The sequence below is a fragment of the Mugil cephalus genome, chromosome 15 (assembly GCF_022458985.1).
Source record: "Mugil cephalus isolate CIBA_MC_2020 chromosome 15, CIBA_Mcephalus_1.1, whole genome shotgun sequence".
Classification (NCBI taxonomy): Eukaryota; Metazoa; Chordata; class Actinopteri; order Mugiliformes; family Mugilidae; genus Mugil; species Mugil cephalus.
Window position 1 is genome coordinate 13,312,388 of NC_061784.1, and position 21,112 is coordinate 13,333,499.

Consider the following 21,112-nt stretch of genomic DNA (forward strand, 5'->3'; position numbering starts at 1 on the left):
CAAGATTTTGCCCCTTGAGCCATACTTACTTACACCGGTTTGGGTTTTCTTTTACAGGCTGCCACGTCTGACTCCATGACTTTGCTGATGAAAAAGCTGGATCACCTCAACGAGGAGATCCAAGAAGCTACGAGTGCTAAGTCCTCGCACTCATGTGCGACCGGCCAGGAGCAGCAGAGCACCACGGTGAGTCGAGCGCAGTCACATGTGATCTGATGATGAGGTGCTGTCTTTAGAAGGAAAAGTCATTTGAGTGATCGACACTTCATCTTGTTATTTTCCGAGTTTGGACGTTCATATGGAGTTGTGCAATAGTAACTTAGCGACGGAAGTTTGACTAGAACTTTCGTACGGTGTGAGGAGCTTTTAGAACCACTTTAATGATCATTTAAAACCCAGCTTCGAATAAGCTGATGTCCTTCATGTGACTGCACAGGAGTTTTAAAAAAGGACCTTCAACTAACAACTTCAGTGTTTCCTTTACATTCATTTAGGAGTGGCAGGCCACCACTTCTTAGAAAAATCCTAGAGGAAAGATTGAAATTGTAATCAAGATTACACATTCACCGGCCACTTTATTAGGTACACCTTGCTAGTAAAAGGTTCGACCCCCTTTTGCCTTCAACAAGGTGTTGGAAACATTCCTCAGAGATTTTGGTCCATATTGACATCACAGGTGCTCTATTGGATTGAGATCTGGTGACGGTGGAGGCCATTGGAGTACAGTGAACTCATTGTCATGTTCAAGAAACCAGTTTGAGATGATATGAGCTTTGTGACATGGTGCATTATCCTGCTGGAAGTAGCCGTCAGAAGATGGTACACTGTGGTCATAAAGAGATGGACAACAATACTCAGGTAGGTATTTAAACCATGTTCAGTTTGTACTAAGGGGCCCAAAGTGTGCCAAGAAAATATCCCCCACACCATCACACCATCAGCAGCCTGAACCGTTGATACAAGGCAGGATGGATCCATGCTTTCATGTTGTTTACGTCAAATTCTGACCCTGACATCTGAGACTCTTCAGACCAGGCAACATCTTTCCAATCTTCTATTGTCCAGTTGTTGTGAGCCTGTGTGAACTGTAGTCTCAGTTTCCTGTTCTTAGCTGACAGGAGCCCATCTTCTTCAAGGTTGGACGTGTTGTGCGTTCAGAGATGGTATTCTACATTCCTTGGTTGTAACCAGTGGTTATTTGAGTTACTGTTGACTTTCTATCATCTTGAACCAGTCTGCCCATTCTCCTCTGACCTCTCACATCAACAAGGGATTTTTGTCCACACAGCTGCCGCTCACTGGATATTTTCTCTTTTTTTTTAACCATTCTCTGTAAACCTTAGAGATGGTTGTGTGTTTAAATCCCAGCAGTTTCTGAAATACTCAGACCAGCCCGTCTGACACCAACAACCACACCACGTTCAAAGTCACTTAAATCCCCTTTCTTCCTCATTCTGATGCTCGGTTTGAACTTCAGCAAGTTGCCTTGATCACCTCTACACGTCTAAATGCACTGAATTGCAGCCATGTGATCGGCTGATTCGCTAATTGTATTAAGCAATTGAACTGGTGTACGTAATAAAGTAGCCAGTGAGTGTATATTATATATTATTATAATTGTGAATTATTTGTGTATTTTACAGGTCATATATCTACACTGTACATTATTCGCGGCCACACACGCTCCCATAATTCCCCATTAAGTCATCACACAGCGCGCCACACACGTCAGACAGACGGCCTACTTAGGTGAACGCGTCTCCCCCTGCTAGATATGCGGTAGAATACTTAAGAATAATAGTTTGGAAGCTCTCCAAGCCTGTTGTTTTTTCCGCCATTAAAGCATTTCATAAATCAAGCGGCCTCCGACTCGTATGGCATCCATCTGGAAAAAGCGCCGTCCCTCCCGAAACCACAGACAGTAAGAGCTGAGCTCATCACAGCTTGCTGTTATTTTAAAGGTGTATTAATGATCATTTTTTTGGAAGAGGAACACAGTCTGGGGATAGCTCATGCGCCGTTCGCCGCTGCTCTCCTCTCACAGGACATTCCAGCTGCCTCATTACGCTTAGCGAGTGTAAATCTGGTAACCTCAAATAGCTCTTAAACTAACAGCCAGAACTTGAGGAATTCTTATAAAATGGCTGCGTTTAATCAAATAAATGTTATCCAAACTGTCTGCAAGTCAGGGAACCGCCAGTAAAACACACTCGTGTTCACATTTTTAGATTTTTTTGTGTCCTCTTATGTCGCGCGAAAGACAGTAGGGGTTCAACTGAGGATAGTGACACTATAGATATAAGATGATCAGTGATAAAAAAATAGATATATTTTTTTATCGGATGGTCAATTCAGCAATATACCGATCCGGCATAACATTATAACATCTTGTGTCAATGCACTGGTCTTCTAGAAAACCTTTTGACCTGGCATTCATTTAAATGTTACTTAGACATGTGCCACCATGAGTCACAACTGTTTTGGAGGCACAAGGGAGAGCTGTACCATATCTCAGAATCTTCATGCTTTTTATATTCCCAGACACACCTCAGAAATTTCGTTTTTGATATTTAACATCCGCTGGTGGTGCCAATGTCGGTCAATCAGTCGCTCAGCCGTGTCGATCCCGAAACATCTCAACGTGACATCCACAGTCAACAGAGGATGAAACATAACCACACAATGCCCGCACTTTCACTTTCTAACGCCGCCATGAGTTACACATTTCTGGTTTTCAGTGAAATGTAGCGGCAACAGTTGGATGGATTGCCAACTTCAAGATCACTTGCGTTGAGTTTGGTGACCCATTTAAATCGCGGTCAGAACTGAAACATTATACTGCGGCACACTGTTCACGTTTTTATTCCTTGGCTGCATATGCTAAGTAGCTGTGCTGCAAGTTTCATGAGATAGCTACGTACGCCGGATCAAAAAATCATCTGCATTCTTCTTCACTTTGCAAAAAAATATATATTTACTTATATATTTATTTGCCTGACCTTCATCAGGCAGTGCAGGAAAAGAAAAATGAGATTCAAATGAGAAATGTACTGACTTTGACTTTGAATATACTTTGTTTTTGGGGACACAGTGTCCTCGGTGTCATTATGTAACCGTGACCTCATGTACGGTTTGTATGATGGAAATGCTCTATGGGGTCAGAAAGGGAATTCTCCACACAGACACGGGCATTGTGCGTGTCGTAGTGAGCAGAAAATGCGTCTCTCTGTGCGCGCTCCGGAGGACTGGATTCTTGGTGGAAAAGAAGCGTGCTGTTTACAGACATTAGTGCCATTCCTCCTTCTCTTTCGCTGTGCTGTGCTGTTGTGCCCACACAACGACGTTATTAGCTCAGGAGTTGAGCCATGGGGTCGGGCTGGGATGGACTTTCCAGTGTTGTCACTGAGCGGAGATACGCTAGGGGGGCGCGGAGGGGGTGAGGGGGGAGGTGGCGAGGATGGTCTGGATAGGACGAGGTGGTGGGGATTTTTTTCAGAAGGAGAGAACTGAACTAGTCACTACACACAGACAGCTGATGAAGAGACAGGTGACATGAAGACAGGGACTGGGGTAAGAGACAGGTGCAGAGAAAATAGAATTTAGCCTCAGGAAAGCATTCATTCTGAAACAACTTAAGAAATCGTAGGTCAGTTTAGCAGTTAGCATAATTATGAAAAATAGAAAGAGTGATGTTCTTACATGTTAAAAGGGGGCGTACTGTGGAAATAAATCATGTGGAAGACAATAATACACTGTATTGTGTCTTGGTGAGGTCAACAACATGAGGAAGAGATGTGGCGTAGTTTAAGAGAAGCTGAAAAGTAACTTTAAAGTTATGGATTGTCTTGCGGAGCTGAACTTCTTTTCTTTTGGATTGAACTTCTTCTCTCTCCTCCCAGGGTGCCTGTGCTCCGCCCGCGATCAAGACGACAACCCGAGCCGGTCAGGACCAGGGAACCTGCAGACTCCCAGACAAACCTGAACCCCCGACCAGGCGCCGCTCGCGACCTTTGACCCGCAGCAGACCGCTGACTCGCTCGTCCCTCTCGTCCCCTACGCACCTCCAGGCTCGAAGGGCCAGGGTGAGCCACGCTGTTTTTTTTTTCGTCCGTGTGTGTGTCTTAACGGCAGCAACCAGTTCAGCTGTACGAGCAGCTTTGTGGCGTAACTCTGTGAGCGTTCGGTTCCTATTTACGGGCGCTGTTTGGAAAGACACAGGGAAGACATCTGCGCACTCCCACTAGATCCCCGCCACCGAGGCCTCCTGATTATTGTTATTATTACATCAGGTTAGCACTCGCAATCCGCTGTGAAGCCTGGAATTTATTTCAGTTTGATCAGCTCAAACCTGCAGTCTTCTCTGCACTTAACTCAATCTGATTTTCTAAACGACGTGAAACACTTTGCAGCTGACATGAGACATGCCAGCTTGATATGAGCTGATCAGTTAATCATCTGAGCAAAGGTTTTTGATGCCAGGCTTGATTTAGAATGCGTCTTGAGGCTGTGATGTTGAATGATGAGGTTTTGATGAGAGCTGTTTTGCAGCGGGATGAAATAAACTGCACAAATATCTTATACGGGCAACTTCAACTCATAAATCCAACCCTTTACAGGAAAGACGGCTTTTGCTAGTTTTGTGTTTTGAATGGTTAAGATTTACTCCCTTCTGTTCTTCTGTCGGCGTCGGCGTCCTCCCTTCCGTCCGGGCCTCTGTCCAGTCTGCATGTCCCCCACTGTTGTGTAACTACGGCGAAAGTAAAAGGATGAGGCAGCTCTTCTCCGTCCGATATGCAAGGTCATCTTTTTCTCAGTCAGCACTGCGGCAACAACACAAACTAGTGTCAGACACACAAGAGAGAAAACTGATTTCTGAATCGAAAGAAGAGATCAAAGTTAAGAACTGTTAACTGTTCTGAGTCTGTTCTTGTCAGCGCCAGCGTAACATTTAAACCTGAAAGTAGGGCGGGGCGGCATATAGAAATTTAGTACCGGTTCATACCGAATATTGGTGTCTTTTCTGTTTTAAAATTTAAAATTTTTAATATACTGGCATACTGGTGTATTTGATTACACAGGATTTGTGTAAAAGTTGTGCTGTTTCAGACCGGACCATTTTCAGTGTTGCGCTTCAGAATATGCATGATGTGACTGTGTCACTGCGAGGCGTGGTGAAGGTGGAAAGGTTGAAAAATCAAGTGGGAGAACTTGTGCCAGAAAAAAAGGTGCCATGTTGTTGTTTTTTTAGGGTGACCAGACGTCCCTGATTTCCGGGAACAGTCCCCCTTTTGGATGACTTGTCCCCGTAAATGTCCCAAATTCTAGCTTTTTATGAATGAGAAAAAAATGTTGCGCGCAGACTACAGTTATTACGGTAGCCGGTCGCACTGCTATTGACATTTCAGACATAGCAGTTTAAATATGTTTAAATATGAATAAATATTGTCCCTGGTTTTTCATTTCATCTTGATAACGTTTAATTCTTTCTTTTTCTTTTTTTTTTTTAATCTCTGAGCTTTAAATGTCCCCTGATTTCCACATCAGTGGGTAACGCTAACACAGGGCCTTCAAACCCGTTTTTCTACTAGTGTGGCATTATTATAACAGATATTATTCTACAATATTTACATCATTACAGTCGAATAGTTCATCCTTAGTCAATCTACTGCATTAATTCCTCTATCAACGTTGTGAACGCGTGATTATGCATGAAAAAAAAATACCGTAATACACCATGATACCGTCAGAATTTTGAAAAATACCGTGATATGCATTTATGGTCATACCGCCCAGCCCTACATGAAAGTCCATGTTTAATTTGGAAATCATTGTTTGAAGAAACCCATATTTGATACATTTGAAAAGCAAGTCAGCAAACAAACAGGATTGACTGAAAAATCTGATTTATTTTTTGCTAGTTTGACGTAGCCAGACCAGTTCTACAACAACCATCCACTGTATCCAGATGACACGCATGACTACGTCAAAGCACGAAGAGACAAGAGGCCGAGACTAAATTTCGGCTTCAAAAGTTTGTGTTAAGTTTAAATGGAAATTGACATTATACCAATATAATATTATACCATATACTCAGTAAGCTCGTGTACACTGAAACGTTATCGATTTAACGCCGTTAAACAAGAAGCGACAGCGTGCTGCATGTACTTCGCTGTCCGTGTTTTTCCTCCTCAAAACAAAGAGGTGCTCTCGGTTTTGATCTGCAGGCCACAGAATCGAGGTAGGTGTGGAGCCCGTTGCGTTGTCTCCGTGGGTCACGATCCTTGACTGTCAGAATGATGAGTCGTGCATGTTCCTGTGTGTGTGTGTGAATGTTTACATGTACGTGTAGGCAGGTAGACGGAGCAGCGGGGGCCGTGGGATCAGGCCGATGCCGAGGAGCGGGTTTATTTTCCCCTGACCGTGACTGATAAAGTACAGCTGTCCAAACTGACCGACCCTCTCTCCCTCTCTCTCTCTTACTCTGACACACGGAGACACACAGCATTCTTGTCAGGGAGCACTTTTTTTTTTGCATCACAGTTATTTGTAAAAGCCTTTATTTCTTGAAAAGGATGGATGGATGGTTGGGGGTTTCTTTTTCTTTAAACGGAATTGAAAGCGAAGACAGGCACAATCTTTTTATTGTTCACTGTTGCCAAACGTTAAAAAAAAAAGAAAAAAAAGAGAGTTGGGAGGTAGCTTTGTACTTGTGTACACTTTCAGGTTTTCGCTGGCATTTGAGGGAGAGATGAATGAGGAACTTGTTGGTGGGGGAAGCTCATTTAGCCTCAATCATTTCCACTGAAAGCACAGACCTGATTCAGTGTTCACACAGGCAAAAGGAAAAATGTGAAACATCCTTTAAAAGGCAAGTTTTAGACATAAAATCGCATCGCCCCTCTCTTATTAAAACTCGGACTGACAGGTCAGGTGACGGTTTGACTTCAGGAAACCGTAGAGATATAAATCAGAATTTCAAAACTGCAGGTGCACCTTTTGATGTACCACAGCTTCTCCCGCGGGGTTTTCCTGCGACAGTGGCAGCATTCACGATGCAGTGTCTGTCCTGGGGTGATGTTTCACACGCCGGTTTTGAAATGAATCTAGCGTCCACGCTCTTTATTCTCATGCCCATGCAATTTTGTACTAGTTTATGTATCTTTTTTCAAACAACTCTTGACATAGATGAAACGCACATAGATAGACGCACGTCTGCAGTGTCCTTGCCAGCGTCCTTCTGTCTTAATCGCGCCATTTATTGTGGGTCGAGGAGCTTTTTGGAAAAGCACACATCAAATGAATCGTCAGTCTCTGGTTAATATTAACAAATAAGCCGTTAGAGCTGGGTGGGTTTTCAAACGATCGTGTGACATAAACACTCAGGAAATCTGTTTCTCTTGGGATCGAACCGCATTTTGAATTTGGGTCATTTTCCCAGCGTGGCTACTGTTGCCGTACGAGTGTGGAGGGTGCGGATCAGGTTATAGTTTACGTTCCCCACCGCTAGAAAGTTATTCCACTAAGTACTTGTATGTATATATATATATATGTATATATATATATATATTTTTATCTCATCTTGTGTTTCTTTCTCCTCTCTTTTGTCGTTCCAGGCTGCTTCGAAGATGACAAGCGGATCAGCAGGTACGGTGACCTTTAAAGTGAGAGTGTGTGTGTGTGTGTGTGTGTGTGTGTGTGTGTGTGTGCGTGTGTGTGCGTGTGTGTGATTGTTTTGCGTTCCCACTCAGGGATGAAGAAACTAGACTTCTGGGAATGTCTCCCGCCAGATTCCCGGACAGAATGTCAAACCTCAGGGAAAAAAATGCAGTGATGTACTGTTTCTGTTATAACACACAGACACACATGTGTACAGTATTTAGGTGCAAAAACACACACAGGCCACATTAGCTATGAAGTTACGGTTTGGTGGAATTTATAGCAGACAGATTTGCATCCTCGAGAACATAAACATGTTTGTTTGTTTTTTACCTAAAAATATATGCAGCTATAATTTATCCTATCCTTTTGTTTTTTTTTTCTCTGTTTCACTCACATTCCCAGAAATTGTGACACAAGAGTCTGTGGAGATGATTAATGAGTCCAGCTCTGACCCCGTCCGTATCTCTTATCCTCAGAGTGTCTCTTTTGATTGACACGCACAGGCGTCACGGCGATTATAGCCAAGTGCGGCAACAGGGAGATGTCTTGGTGACAGGGTCGCGTTCGCCGCGCCGTGAGATTTGTTTATTTTCATGTGTTTTGTCTGTGTGTGTGCGTAGTAACCGCTGGGGCGTCTCCGATGCGGCGCTACCTCCAGTCGGGGTCTCGCATTACTGTCAGCGATAGTCCACGGAGGAGAGGTGTACTGTGGGTAATGAGGTCCCAGAGGCTGCGGGAGGAGGGGGGGGGTGCGGGGTCAGGCAGCGATGCCGTCCGGGGGTCGAGCGACGAGGGTGAGAGCGTGTTTGTGTATTTGTGAGAGCGAGAAACTTTACATACAAACACGGCGGCGATGAGGGAGGAGCGCAGATTAGATTCATTGTTTGGGCTTTCATGCTCCGGGTTGGTTTCCCCCGCTCGAGGGTGTTTATTTTTTCCTCTGATATCAGGAAACACTTTGGCCGTTTGACAAAAATCCTTTCTAATCAATCAGTGTTTGCCCGCCTGTGTGGTCCGCGCAGCCTCAGCGGCAGGATATGATACGGTCATATCTCCGCTCACATAGCTGACATTCACTCTGCTCTCTGCCAGATAAACGGGGAATTCCTCCCAGGAGTTTTGAACCGAACCTCTGGTGGTCGTGCCGTGTTCTCTGCTGGGTGTCTCCTTATCGGATTGTAGATTACTGTAATTACCCTCCGCGTGCATCTTTGATGTGTCTGTTTACCGCCACATTTGTATTGAATTTCTGCGGCTGTGTTTCTTAGAGGGAATCCGTGGCATGACGGAATATGGTCCAAAATGAATCCGGCCCCAAACCACTGAGGGAAATTGTTTCTTCGAAGATTTATTGTGACAAGGAAAATGACATTGACAGAGGAGTGTTTCTGCGTAAATGTTGAAACACTTTCCCTGAATTCATTTCTTAGCTGATTCTTCAATTCTTTAGTCTGCATGTGGCGTCTTGCGCAAAGCTAATTATTCAGCCCCTTATTCATCTTATTTTTCAAATATTTGTATTTTGACATTACAAAAATTAGGATTAGGAAACAAATGCACCGGAGAAGACGAAACATGCGATGGAGATGACATGATCTCGGGGTCAGTTTTGTGAGTAATAGTTTCAAATGCAATTAAATTGACAAGATGCTTGTGGGTTCATTCCGATGTCATGGAAATATTTGACTTAAGGCTCAAATGTGTTGATTTTATCAGACTTTTGCATGAATTTTGCGCACATCTACTATTATTCTATAGTTCTTGCTCGGTAACGGAGCCAGTGTTGCCTCAGTAGAAGCCGCTCGCATGTTTGGGTGTCTGTAGCGTCGTATTGGCTTCCAATGAGAACGACTTGTCGGCTTTTTCGCCAGCAGTGTGCGAACACAACAGAACTCTCACTAAATAATTACACAAATTAATATATCCAGCATATGCACTGTTAATATTACCATTCCTGCTTGAAACTTTGCCATCTTTCATCTCTGAGTCATGGAGTGCAGCACGCCGATGTGTCTTTTTTTCCAGCTTTGTGTATTTTCAGACGGACGCTACTACTACTACTACTACTGCTGCTGCTGCTCTGGTAAAAATATTTTATGGTGCTGCTTTTTTAGAGCCGCTGATAAGCTACAGATGACCGCTGTCAGAATAAAAACACCCGCTGACACGCATTCTTCACTTTTCCACTGCAGTCTGGGATTAAAAGAAAACATATAATCCATCACAATTTTCATGTTATTGCAGAGAGCTCAGACAGGCTGGGAGTAATCTCAACCTATGGCCTGCGAATCCTTTTAGCGTGTCTCTTGCATGTCTGTGGTGTGTTTTTAGTGTCTGACGGGGTGGTGGGGCAGATTCAGCTCATCTGCACCTCTAGCAGGCTACATGACGCACACTTTCCTTGGGGCATCCGTGCTGACTTATAACCCAAGAATTAAAATCACAAACTCTCTCCTTTGACTTGACCGGGAAAACATGCCAGCGCTGCTGTTACTGTGTGTTACGCATGAAATACCCCACACAGAAAAGCAGTTGGCTCAGCAATTAACTCGCAGTAAAGCTTTATAGCTTAATGACGGTGGCTTGTAGGGGCGTTCACATGTGTGCGTGTGCATGTGTGCGTTAGTAGCTGTGATGTGCAGACCCACCTGAGTGAAAACACTAAAAATTGCTTGGAGGTCCCTTATTAACTGGTGCTTAGTAAGTGAGCCCGTGTGTGTGTGTGTGTGTGTGTGTGTGTGTGTGTGTGTGTGTGTGTGTGTGTGTGTGTGGTAAATATTGCAGCAGTGCTTTAACAAGTCTGGAAGTGGATTTGGCTCTGGTCCCGGTCTCTCTTCCTGCTTCCTCCCTTTTCATTTTTCCTCTGTCTTTCTGCCCTCTGCTGTCTCTTCTGACAGTTTAAACTGTAAATCCAGCACCAGACTTCCCGAACATGCTTCCAATGGCGTGCAACGCAACTTTTCAAATGCAGTCGTGGAAAAAATAAACAAATGCATTAACTGTCTGTACTGAATGTAAACTCTAAATGACAGAGAGGTTCAGTTTTATTCATCAACTTTCATGGCTGAGAGTCCAAGTGTCATTTATAGTTGTTTGTTTAAAGGAGTCCTACATCCTATGCAATAGGTATTATCAGTAATATTTCCAGAGTGTATAGTTTTGGTCAATTTAGGTTAATTTGGCTAGTTAAGTTCCATTTGTGTCGCCATATATGTTAGATATTGTGATATATAGTGAACACAGATGCCAATTTATACAGCAGCGTGTCCAAACGTTTGGACACACTTTCTCATTGAATTAAACGAGAAGTTGTGTCCAAACTTTTGACTGGTAGTGTATTTTATGTGCATATTTTTGGTCACATGATGCAACTGAGTCCTGAGGGATGAATCCGGCTTTTTAGCTGCGAAATACTGAATGCTACATTTGCTTGGCCTGTCAGCCAGAACAACTTTCCTGCCTACCTATATATTCTCTGTGGTGGAAAGTTGGTCTAGAACCTGTCCATTGAGAAGAGTTTGCACTGATAAAAATACAGTGCTTCCTCTACTTAAATAAGTAAAGCAACTTTTTGCATCATTTTATCTCATACGTCAAACGAGAGTGGTCTGTGTTGGTACAACATTAATTCTGTAAGTAAAGTGGATTTACTTTTGCAGATGTTGTCAACTTACTTTTACAAGTTGACGTTACTGGCAAAAGTACGTTTTTCAACTAACTAACTTTTCAGCTAACTTTTGTGAATTAATGTTGTACCAACTAAGACAACTCTTGTTTGATCTACTGTATAAAATGATGCAAAAACTTGCCTTACTTTTTTTTATCAGTGCATGGCTGACTTACAGCTAAAACCCCTTGCTATTGGTGTTTGGTAACGGCTAACCAGTGTTAGCTCCTTAAGCTAACGTTACGTAGAGGAAAAAAATCCTCTTACATCTCTGCTTATTTTAAATTAATAATAAATTAGTCATTTGCAAATTTGAATCAAGTATTTTAAAACAACTTGATAACATTAGTTTCAAATAAAACACTTTTTGAAGCCACTTGCTATTAATTGCTGTTAATTCCAAATTGCATCAAGAGTCTCCAGTTACTTTACTTGTACTCATTGCTACAATAATATAAAACTTGAACAAATGTACTAATTAACCAACCATATTGATAACGTTAACTTAATTCTTACCTTTAAGTCCACTTTTTCCAAGTTGTTCTTTTGCGGAGCTGCTTGGTTGGTGCTGATTTACCCCAAATTCATTACATCAGGACACAGTTTGATCAGAGTAAATACAAGCAATTTGTGAGTTGTAGGGGGTCTTCATAAGAAGACTTGTTGAGCTACTTACATGTAGCTTGTTACTGAATGTCAATCAACAGATTGTCCCTGATGGTAACGAAATGGCTTCAGAGAAGCAAGCTTGTTGGAGTCTGCTATCACGCCTGTTGCAGAAGATAGTTACTTCAAAGATCGAACAGTCAACAGTGATTAAGGTATTTGCTGAGAATACCTAAACCATTTTATATCACGTATTATAGTGCGACTATGCTATACAGGGTATGCACATGATGTCACAGCCAGCGAACTTTCCGTGGTTACAGCCACTGAGTGGCAAAAAGTGATAGTTGAGCGTGGAGATTAGCAGCATTAGTTCTTAGACTTTAATAGCATCTAAATTGTAAAATTAATTAAAAAACTGTACGAACGGATTTGAAAAGCAGTCGGAGTTATCTGTAAAAACTTATCTTTGACAAAAAAACAGAGAAGTAAATGGATTGCAACATTATGAAGAAACAACTAGAATCCAGGCACTGAAATCTGGTGTTGTGGTTCACATTATGTGTCACATTATATTAATCTATGCTGTATTTTTTTTTGATGAAGTCATACCTCGACATAGTTACAGCCAACAGTAACAATTTCAGTGCCAACTATAAATAAATGGAATATTTGCAATCGCTCCTCGTCATCCGTTTAACGTCTGGTCGGAGGCTACAGTATTATAGTATAGTATAGCTAAAGTTACTTCTCAGTAAAGCTCCTAGCATTAGCATCATTTATTTAGGTACATTTATCACAACTGAAATTTAAACTAAAACTAACTTAAACTAACTGAAACTAACTGAAACTGAGGCTAATCCACTTTTCCAAATCCATACTAATTTGTATGGATCATTGTTGAGTCCAATTGTCCTTAATTTGATCTGATAATTCAAAATTTTCCGGTCTCACTGTATTTACTGCTACGTTTCACCATGTTTTTGCCACTCAGGGGAGCGTGACCCTGGGCAGCAGTGACTCCCACCATGTGTCTATGCAGAGCCTACGCATTATTGAGCTACACTGGTGTAAGATTTCACACCTGTGCCTGGTGTGTTGGCATTGTTTTGCAAATTATGTCACTAAAACACTAGTTGGACATCAGTCTGCTGTTCTCTTTGTGCTCCAGACTATTGCAAGTGGAGTTGACTGAGTGGCTCATGTTGGACTTAAAGTTAATGTATTTTACTGAAATCTCTGCTAGGCGGAAAACAGAGAAGATGTCTGAGCAGATGGTTTGCAGGAGTCAGAAGGAGAGAACATTGTCTCTCCTGTCAGAGACTGTGCCAGATGTTGTGGTCTGGACGGGTAGTTAGGTTTTTAGGGAGGCACACATCAGGCTTAGGCATAAGGTATGGAGATACAGCATAGATCTGACGCACAAACATAAATCTCCCTTAACTCTCAAAAACATTGGAGTTGGACGATCACTCTCTGCAGGCCTGCCGCCCTCTTTCAAATACACAATGTAAGCTGATTCACTGGAAGTATAAAAATATTACTTACCACAGTGAGGTTTACTCCTCACAGTTGTCGAGACGCATTGCCAGTCTGGCAAAGATGATGACCACATACTGCACATACAAGGTAATCCTGAACTGATTCATCTCAAAGCCTAAATGGAGTTTGGAGTTCCTGTTTGCCACAAAATTATACTTCGGTCTTAATGTTTCTCTGTAACTATACACACTGTCCACTATACGGGAGCATTACGGCGATGGTTTAACTGTGGCAGAAATGACATCACATTGTTAGCGCCGCTAGTTTAAATATTAGACCCTACTTGTGTGTTGGTCTGTGTATGTTTTGCCATGTGTTCTTTCTGTGCACATTTGTGTGTTTGTGTGTGGTCCTGCAACCCTATCCTAACACAGAGAAAGGGCTCGAGGAAGGAAGTTGGCCCTTGAGGATTTTCCGAGTCCAGTGCTTATTTTAACAGGTAAAAACCTCACTATATGTGTGCAGCTCCTAAGTGCCTTTAAAGTGAGACACTCAGCAACAAGGCACTCCTATCAGCATGTGATCTGCACTCCCATGACCCGCAGAGTTTCCTCCGTGTCCATTAGCTATTGTTTCCCCTCCCGGTCCTGCCCCAGGTCCATACCACAGTCTGCACCCCGTAGTCCTCTGCACTCAGCTTTCAAAACCCCCCCTTGCCGTCTACCCCTCCCCATCCAGTTTCATACTTTACACCTCAGGCGGCGTCTGCTTCCCATACCCCGGCCACGGTTTCCTCTGTTTCCCAACTATATCATCTCTCCTCTTTGGTCTGGAGGTCGAGGCCTTTGCTTTGTCTTCCTGGCCTCAGGTCGTAGCCATCTCCGTCTGCATGCGATCCACTCTGCTGAACAGGAGGTCGACGATGTCAGCAGACTTATCTTCACAGGCTGGACAAGGGAAGTTTTTGTTGTTGTTACTGGAGAGTATGTGGATAGGCACTCAGAATTAGCTCCTGACCCACTTTCTCCACTGGCCCGTTTTTTTCTTTCTTTTCTGAAGGAACTGACCACGGTAGCATTCTTCAACCACTGATGTAGAAATATTGACGGAGACACGCTGATGCTGTTGATTTAAGCCAACTCGAACAGATGGCTTATATTGCTGGATCTCTGCTACGCAGCCGAAGTTTATAACGTCTCACGATGACGCACGGTGCAAGCGTACGATTCCTCTATTCATCAATCAATCTGCTGCAAGATACGTCGAAGACTGGTTCAAACGCAAATGTCAAACAAGAAGATCTGAATCATTTCCACTCAGACTTCAGGCTTTTGAGCAGAGCTGATGTAACGTCTTGGTTCCACTTAATTTGACTCATCTCTGGTCTGATCTAGCGTTACACCACCGTCTGTCCATGTCTGTCCCCGCTCACTTCCTGCAGAGTCTTCTTTGCCTCTGCTTTCTCAGGGAGGGACTTAAGATCACAGTTTCGCTCTGACGTGTCAGAGCCGAGGGTCAAGTTCCCGATATCACCACCGAATACTAAACATAGCATCTGTTTATTTTGTTATTTTTATTTCCAGTGACGGATCTGCAAAGTTTACGCTTTCTGCAGGTGTGACGGTTGAATTTCAAGTTTTCCTTTGTCCTTTAAACTTTTACTTACCTCTATGGAATAGTTTTTTTTTTCAAGGAAGTTGCCGCTGCAGTGCAAGTGCGCAGCTTACATTTCACGTTTCAACTGATAGACCGATAGACCTGAGCGCGCAGACAGATGTTTTATATGGGATTACTACGAAGGTTCATACGGAGATGATTGAATGAGCGTGTGCCCGTGCGTGCGCTGCCATGGATAACTAAAAACACGTAGCACGACTGAGGAATTTAGGTCAAGGTTGCACGGTGCCATCTGTTCGATTCTTTAGTTTAATCTGGCGGTTTTCACCTTTGAGCGGACTGGTGGCATCGCTGCAGGTGACACGCTGCTGATAGATTATTTGTCAGGTTTTTACTGTATGAGGAAGAGTCTCTTGTTTTGATTGTGGAGTTGTTTAAATGATGCATTAGAAAAGTGCATGGAGATGTGTGTGTGTGTGTCTCAAGCAGCACAGTCCAGTGAGCTGAGCTGAGCTGTGTGGCCTGAATGGCTGAGTGTTGCTGAAAATAGAAGGTAGAATCCAGGGAGAGCGTGACAGGGATGGAGGAGAGAGAGAGAAAAAAAACAATGAGCTGGAAGAGGAGGAAGAGGGTGCACACGAGAAGACGTTTAGTTTTGAGGATGCTCGGAAAGGGGAGTGGATTGGACGAGAGGATTCTGTCACAGTGTTTCATGTGATCTGCTGAATCATTGATTCGGCTGAACTCCCTCACCCCGGGCTCCTGAGTGTGCGTACGCGCGGCCATGTTAACATTTTACATTCTGTCACTGTGAGCGGGAGCCTCGGTGGCGGTGGGAAGTTTTTTGGGGAGAAATGACATTTTCAGATTAAAAACTAGCAGAATGCGTTCGTTATTGTTTTGTAAAGGTAATTTTATGAATGTGTCCATGCCGTAGAAGATGGAGATATTACAGGAGGATTTTCTAGCCACTACACATCAGGGTTTGAACATCTTTTTTTTAACCATTTCACGCAGTGTATTTGACATAATTTCCTAACCCTAAATGACCTGACAGGAAGAAGGTGATGAAACTCAATATCTTACCCTTGCCCCTCCCCCTCCCCCTCCTCCTCCTCCTCTGCCTCCTAGAAGACAGCAGCCCTCTCCTGATTGTCCATTTCAGTAACCACTGCAAGATCTTATTGCTCCCCTGGTAGAGACGCCCATGCTCAGCTGTGTATTTGTTCAGAAACTCAGATGCCGGCCTGTCTGTGAAGAACATGCCCATTGTGCTGCTTTGATTGGCCGTTCGAGCCCTGGAATGTGTTAGTTTGGTGTTTTGATTGGCCGCTGCCGTGAGACAGTGTTCCTGTGGTGCTCTCTGCCCGGGTAGAGGTTGACCTCAAGGACCGGCTCGCCATCCGCGTATCATAGCGTTCAACGTCACGGGGGAGAAACACAAAACTGACTGCGGATCAAAGTTACTGGACGTTTAGTAGTTTTTCCCACAGACGTGTTAAATGTCTGGTTCTTTCACACTGGTCCGGTTTCTCAACTTCAACCTGCAAGTCACCCTGTACAAGTGCTCTCCACAAGAACATACAGTATATTCAGTGGCTGGTGCGGTCCAGTTATTTATTTTTAAAGTCTACGTGATATTACGGAAGGTCTGTCAGGACCAACGTTAACGAGAATGTTTTTTTTTTGGTATTCTTGTAAATCTTAGAATTTTTATTCCTTGGAAAACAATTTTAAACACATCGATGAGTCATCCTGCACTTGTGGGCGCATTCTAATTTTGTTTCCATTTTTGTGTGATTATGTGTCATTTTCATGTACCTCCTCCCTTCCCTGCTGGAACATGTAGGGGCAGAGCTCAGGCCAGGGTGCGAATACCCCTATACCCCCTAACTGTAACTCAGAGAGATAGATAGATTATTAGACATTATGTAATATGTCCGTGTCTCCTTGAGTGTTAAGAAAGCTGCCCAACATGTCATCACTCCATCTGGTATCTGAAGCCACCCATGCAAACAAGATTTCGTCACGTTAACGGTTTATTACTCAACAGAAGGAAGGAGGCACAAAAGGTGCCCCGCGATTCATCAGCAAGCTTCAGCCGTTGCCCTCTGACTCATGAGAGTGACCGCTGTGGTGCTGCTCTGTGGATTATATAGCACCGGGCGAAACCTCAGCGCTCCTCTGCACAGATTGTCCAAATCTCTGTGGATTAAACATGATTATGTCCAAAAATGCTTCCCCTCTTTTCTCTCTCTCTCTCTCTTTCCGTTAAGCAAAGAACAGATACGTTTTGTTTCATAGTTATCCATCTGGACTGAGTTCGGCTTTTATTTTGTTTTGTCTGATGTCTTTTATGACTCCCTCATTTGACGGTATATCCTTTTTTTCTTCGGCCGTTAATTTGTTGGCATCTCGCACTCACGTCCACCAGCAAGCTCTTATTGAATTAAAGCTGTGGTCCTCAGCGTTTGTCAGGACCCTTGATTTGACCTGATTTAGAGATTAAATAGGGACCCCCTACCAATTATACGTGTTCTATATTAAACTCGGCCTAGTGCTATTTATAAATATACATTATTATTATCGTTTTGCATTCAGTATTAAGCTATCCCTTATCCCTTTACTAAAATATGTTGTATTCATGTTAATGTGTTTTTAAAGAGATTTAAAGTTGTGGGGGGAAAATGAAAAGAAAATATATAAAAAATGTCTAATCAAGCAAAGATTTTGTGAAGCCACTGCAGTACCTCCGCGGATCCCCTAGGGGTCACGGACGCCTGATGAAGACCCATGAATTAAAGCATTCAGTATTTACATCTTGTTTGAGGAGATCCTTGGAATCAGTGCATTTAATTCAAACTAGAAAAGCTGTTTTACTGTAATTAATGGTGATAACTGCCTGTATTTTCTACACTGGTTGTAAATAAATGTAATATTTTGTCCTCTCTTTACCAACTGACTGTGAGTCAAGCGCCAAAAGCAAACATCTCTTTTTTGAGAATGACTAGTTGTGAAAGTTGCTCAGGCCGTGTGACTTTGCAGTTTGTCATAACCTCTATTTCCAGATAAAATGCTCATGAATCCCATTCTATTAGATGTAATCAAAACGGACAATTTCAGACACGTTTCATCCTCTCAAGTGCGCGATTCATCGTTCTCCTCTGCCCCCTTTTATCCCACGGTGGATGTTTTGTATGTCTGTTGCCTCGTCTTTTTGTTCCCACGGTTCCGTCCCTCGTTCGTCCCTCCACCGCTCAGCTACCTGTTGTTGATCTGTCCCTTGAAACGCTTTCCCTCTCGTCACCGCTGCATGCCGATGCCAGCCTCACGTCTTACTTTGGTCTCAGCAGCGAAGTGAGAGAATATAAATCAGCGGGTTGCTCTGCAGCCACAATGTCACCAGAAACTAGGACAGAGCAGGGAGGGTTGGACCACGAAGGTTCTTGATCATTTTCCTGCAATGTGTTCCGTTTGATGGGGGCCCAGTGCAACCACATGAGCCACGTTCTGGATGAAAATAGTTCCTCTGCTATTTATTAAGAGCCTTTACCTATATGACAGTCAACTGCACCAGTAAAGTGGTGTTTGGTGTCCGACTTTAGGATTCTGCTGACCGCTCAGGATGGCAAGCGTGTTTCAACGAGCCGAAATGTCAGATCAGGCCTCTGTGCTCATGGACCCGTGGCCTGCAACTCAACACCCCAAACAGGACATCCGACAGTGTCAGGCAGATGGCAGCTGAGGAGCATCCCAGCCTGGTCTGGTCGCCCTCGTCTGGCATTCCTGGAATAACAAGAGAATAACTCAATGCTCAGAATGAAATTCCCCAAACTCTTAACCTGTCAAAGGGGTGAATGAGGCCCACCGAGACGGACAGCGCTGATGGTTGATCACTTCACTTTAGGTCGTCCGGCTTGCTGGAATCATGCTGGCTGTTGAGTATGCACTCGTCTTAATGTCAGTTGGCTAGGCACATATTCAGTTACTCACATGCTGGGGCGACCTCCAGTTTTAAAAACCCTGTGAAGCAGTTGAAACCCCTGCTTTGGAGCCGCTTGTTGGGATGCGTTTTTCTTATCTCTGTGGATGAAGAGATCCACATATTTGCCCCATTCAGCTTTGTGAGTGTCAAAACGCACCGCTTCTCCGCTTCTTGCCATTTTAAATTGCACCCAGTTCAGTGGTTTGCGGCTCGGAGGGCTCCGTTTGTCACGTTTTTCGCTTTGGGTTTAAACAAATTCTGTCGGAAATGGGGGAAAATGAAGGGAAACAGGAAAAATAATTAAGTCAATCACATGTCTGTTGGGACAGTTTGGAGAGCTGCCCTCTTTTTTTTTCTAGTCAGATTTATAACTGAGTGCGCAGAAATACTTTCAGTTGTGCGCATGTATGTGTGGCATGTGTTATTAGTATGTATCAAGGGGATTGAAAGAGATCTTTGTTTGGGTGAGTGGGTGGGTTTGTGTCCTGGAGAACATGTAGGTTTAGTGTGTGTTTGTGTTTGTGTGTGTGTGTGTGTGTGTGTGTGTGTGTGTGTGTGTGTGCCAGAGAGAGAGAGAGAAGGAGAGAGAGTCTCACATTCAGGGAGGGGGAAAACCGCCTCTCACATCTGGCTCGCCTTGTCAGACCCTCACATGCTGAAGTTATGTTGAAACATTTCTGCACCTTCGCCCCATAAACGACGGAGCCGGGCAGGGGCCAGGGGAGCGCAGAAATGCTGGACCAGTTAAGTCCGTGTGTCTTTTGTGGCTCCAAGTCCTGCCGGCAGTAGCAGGACCCCATCCGCCTCCGCTGGTGCAGGAAGGTGACGCAGCGATAGAGGAGCCGTGTACCAGGTGAAGCGGGGACGTCTATTGCGGCAGCCAGACGCAGAAGCCGGGGCGCGCTGTTCCAGCCGGAGGGGAGGGGGCCCCGGTCACGGTGGAATAAATAGACCGAAGAGCGAGCTGTGTGTTTGCCGAGCGCTGCGGTTCGTTTAAGTCGGGGAATATGCGTCCGGCTGCGCCGCAATGACAAGCCAGCGAAAGTCTGCCAAGCTTCAGCTGCGGCGGTCGATCAGCGAGCAGCTGCGGGATTCCACGTCCAAGGCTTGGGATCTACTGTGGAGAAATGTCCGGGAGAGACGGCTAGCAGGTCAGAGAGCCCCCCCCCCCCCCCCAAAAAAAAAAAAAAAATGGAAATGGGACTTATTTTAATAAGCGGGACGCGAATGTGCTTTACATACCTGCAATGGACCGGTAACTCAAGGCAGTCTGTAGCTTTTAAAAATTAATCTGACATGGATCTCTAACTACATGGGTGGATATTTGTCTTTGTCTCACTGTTGGAGGTCATAATCCCCCCATAATTTCATTCACTCTGTCCAGATAAGCCATAGCCATGTATTTATAATTTATATATATTTTTTAAAAATGTATGAAAACAAAGTTCTTCAGCCTGTGCACTGCACATAACCTCCTATGTGTCCAGCGTCATGCGCAGCGCGCACCCTGATTATTTTGGGAAGGTCATTGTCAAATTTAGTGCTCAAAGCAGCGCAGGCATGTGCGTGGACAGGAGTCCAGCAGGGGTTTCAGATGCCAGTCATTCCCTATTTGTTGCTCTAATCCGGAGACTGGTGTACCTTGCTCATTTTATTCCCTTGAGGTATTTCACATTTTGGATTTAGGATACCGTTCAAGTGTCCAGACACGCGGGTTACGCGCTAATGCACCAAGTTCGGAGGGTCAGTCGGTTTGCTCTGTATTTACAGTGGCCTGGATGCGCAGACGTCTCCCTTTCTCCTTAAACTGTGCGCAAGAGAGGGAGGATTGGGGGGGAAAAGTGAGGAGGGAGAGAGAGAGAGAGAGAGAGAGGGAGCTGCAGCTGTCTCCTCGGTTTAATGTAATTGCCGCGATGTGCGCCTCTTAAGCAAATTAAACGGCGAACATTCCCACATCCACGAAGACACAAACCGCCACTGACCACGATATCGGTCAGAGTGCGCCTTTTCAAGGCGTGTTCAAGTGCATAGCAGTGACAGATTGCATAGCAAGAGGGCTACCGAGGCCTTTTAAATGTCCCCTGCAAGATTGCGCG

The 21,112-nt window shown here is 44.1% G+C and overlaps 1 protein-coding gene across 5 annotated transcripts in view; it reads left to right on the forward strand.

The window, feature by feature from the left end:
- LOC125021172 (stAR-related lipid transfer protein 13-like) overlaps positions 1-21,112 on the forward strand; it is a 48,434-nt gene that overhangs the window by 5,110 nt on the left and 22,212 nt on the right. For 3 of the 5 annotated variants that reach the window (XM_047607112.1, XM_047607114.1, XM_047607113.1), the window contains 3 exons: positions 58-186; positions 3,900-4,082; positions 7,614-7,644. In XM_047607112.1, coding sequence (XP_047463068.1) covers positions 58-186; positions 3,900-4,082; positions 7,614-7,644 — 343 coding nt within the window. Of the gene's footprint in view, positions 1-57; positions 187-3,500; positions 3,571-3,899; positions 4,083-7,613; positions 7,645-19,465; positions 20,168-21,112 lie in introns of those variants that run through there. The other 2 variants (XM_047607116.1, XM_047607117.1) reach the window with 2 other exon arrangements.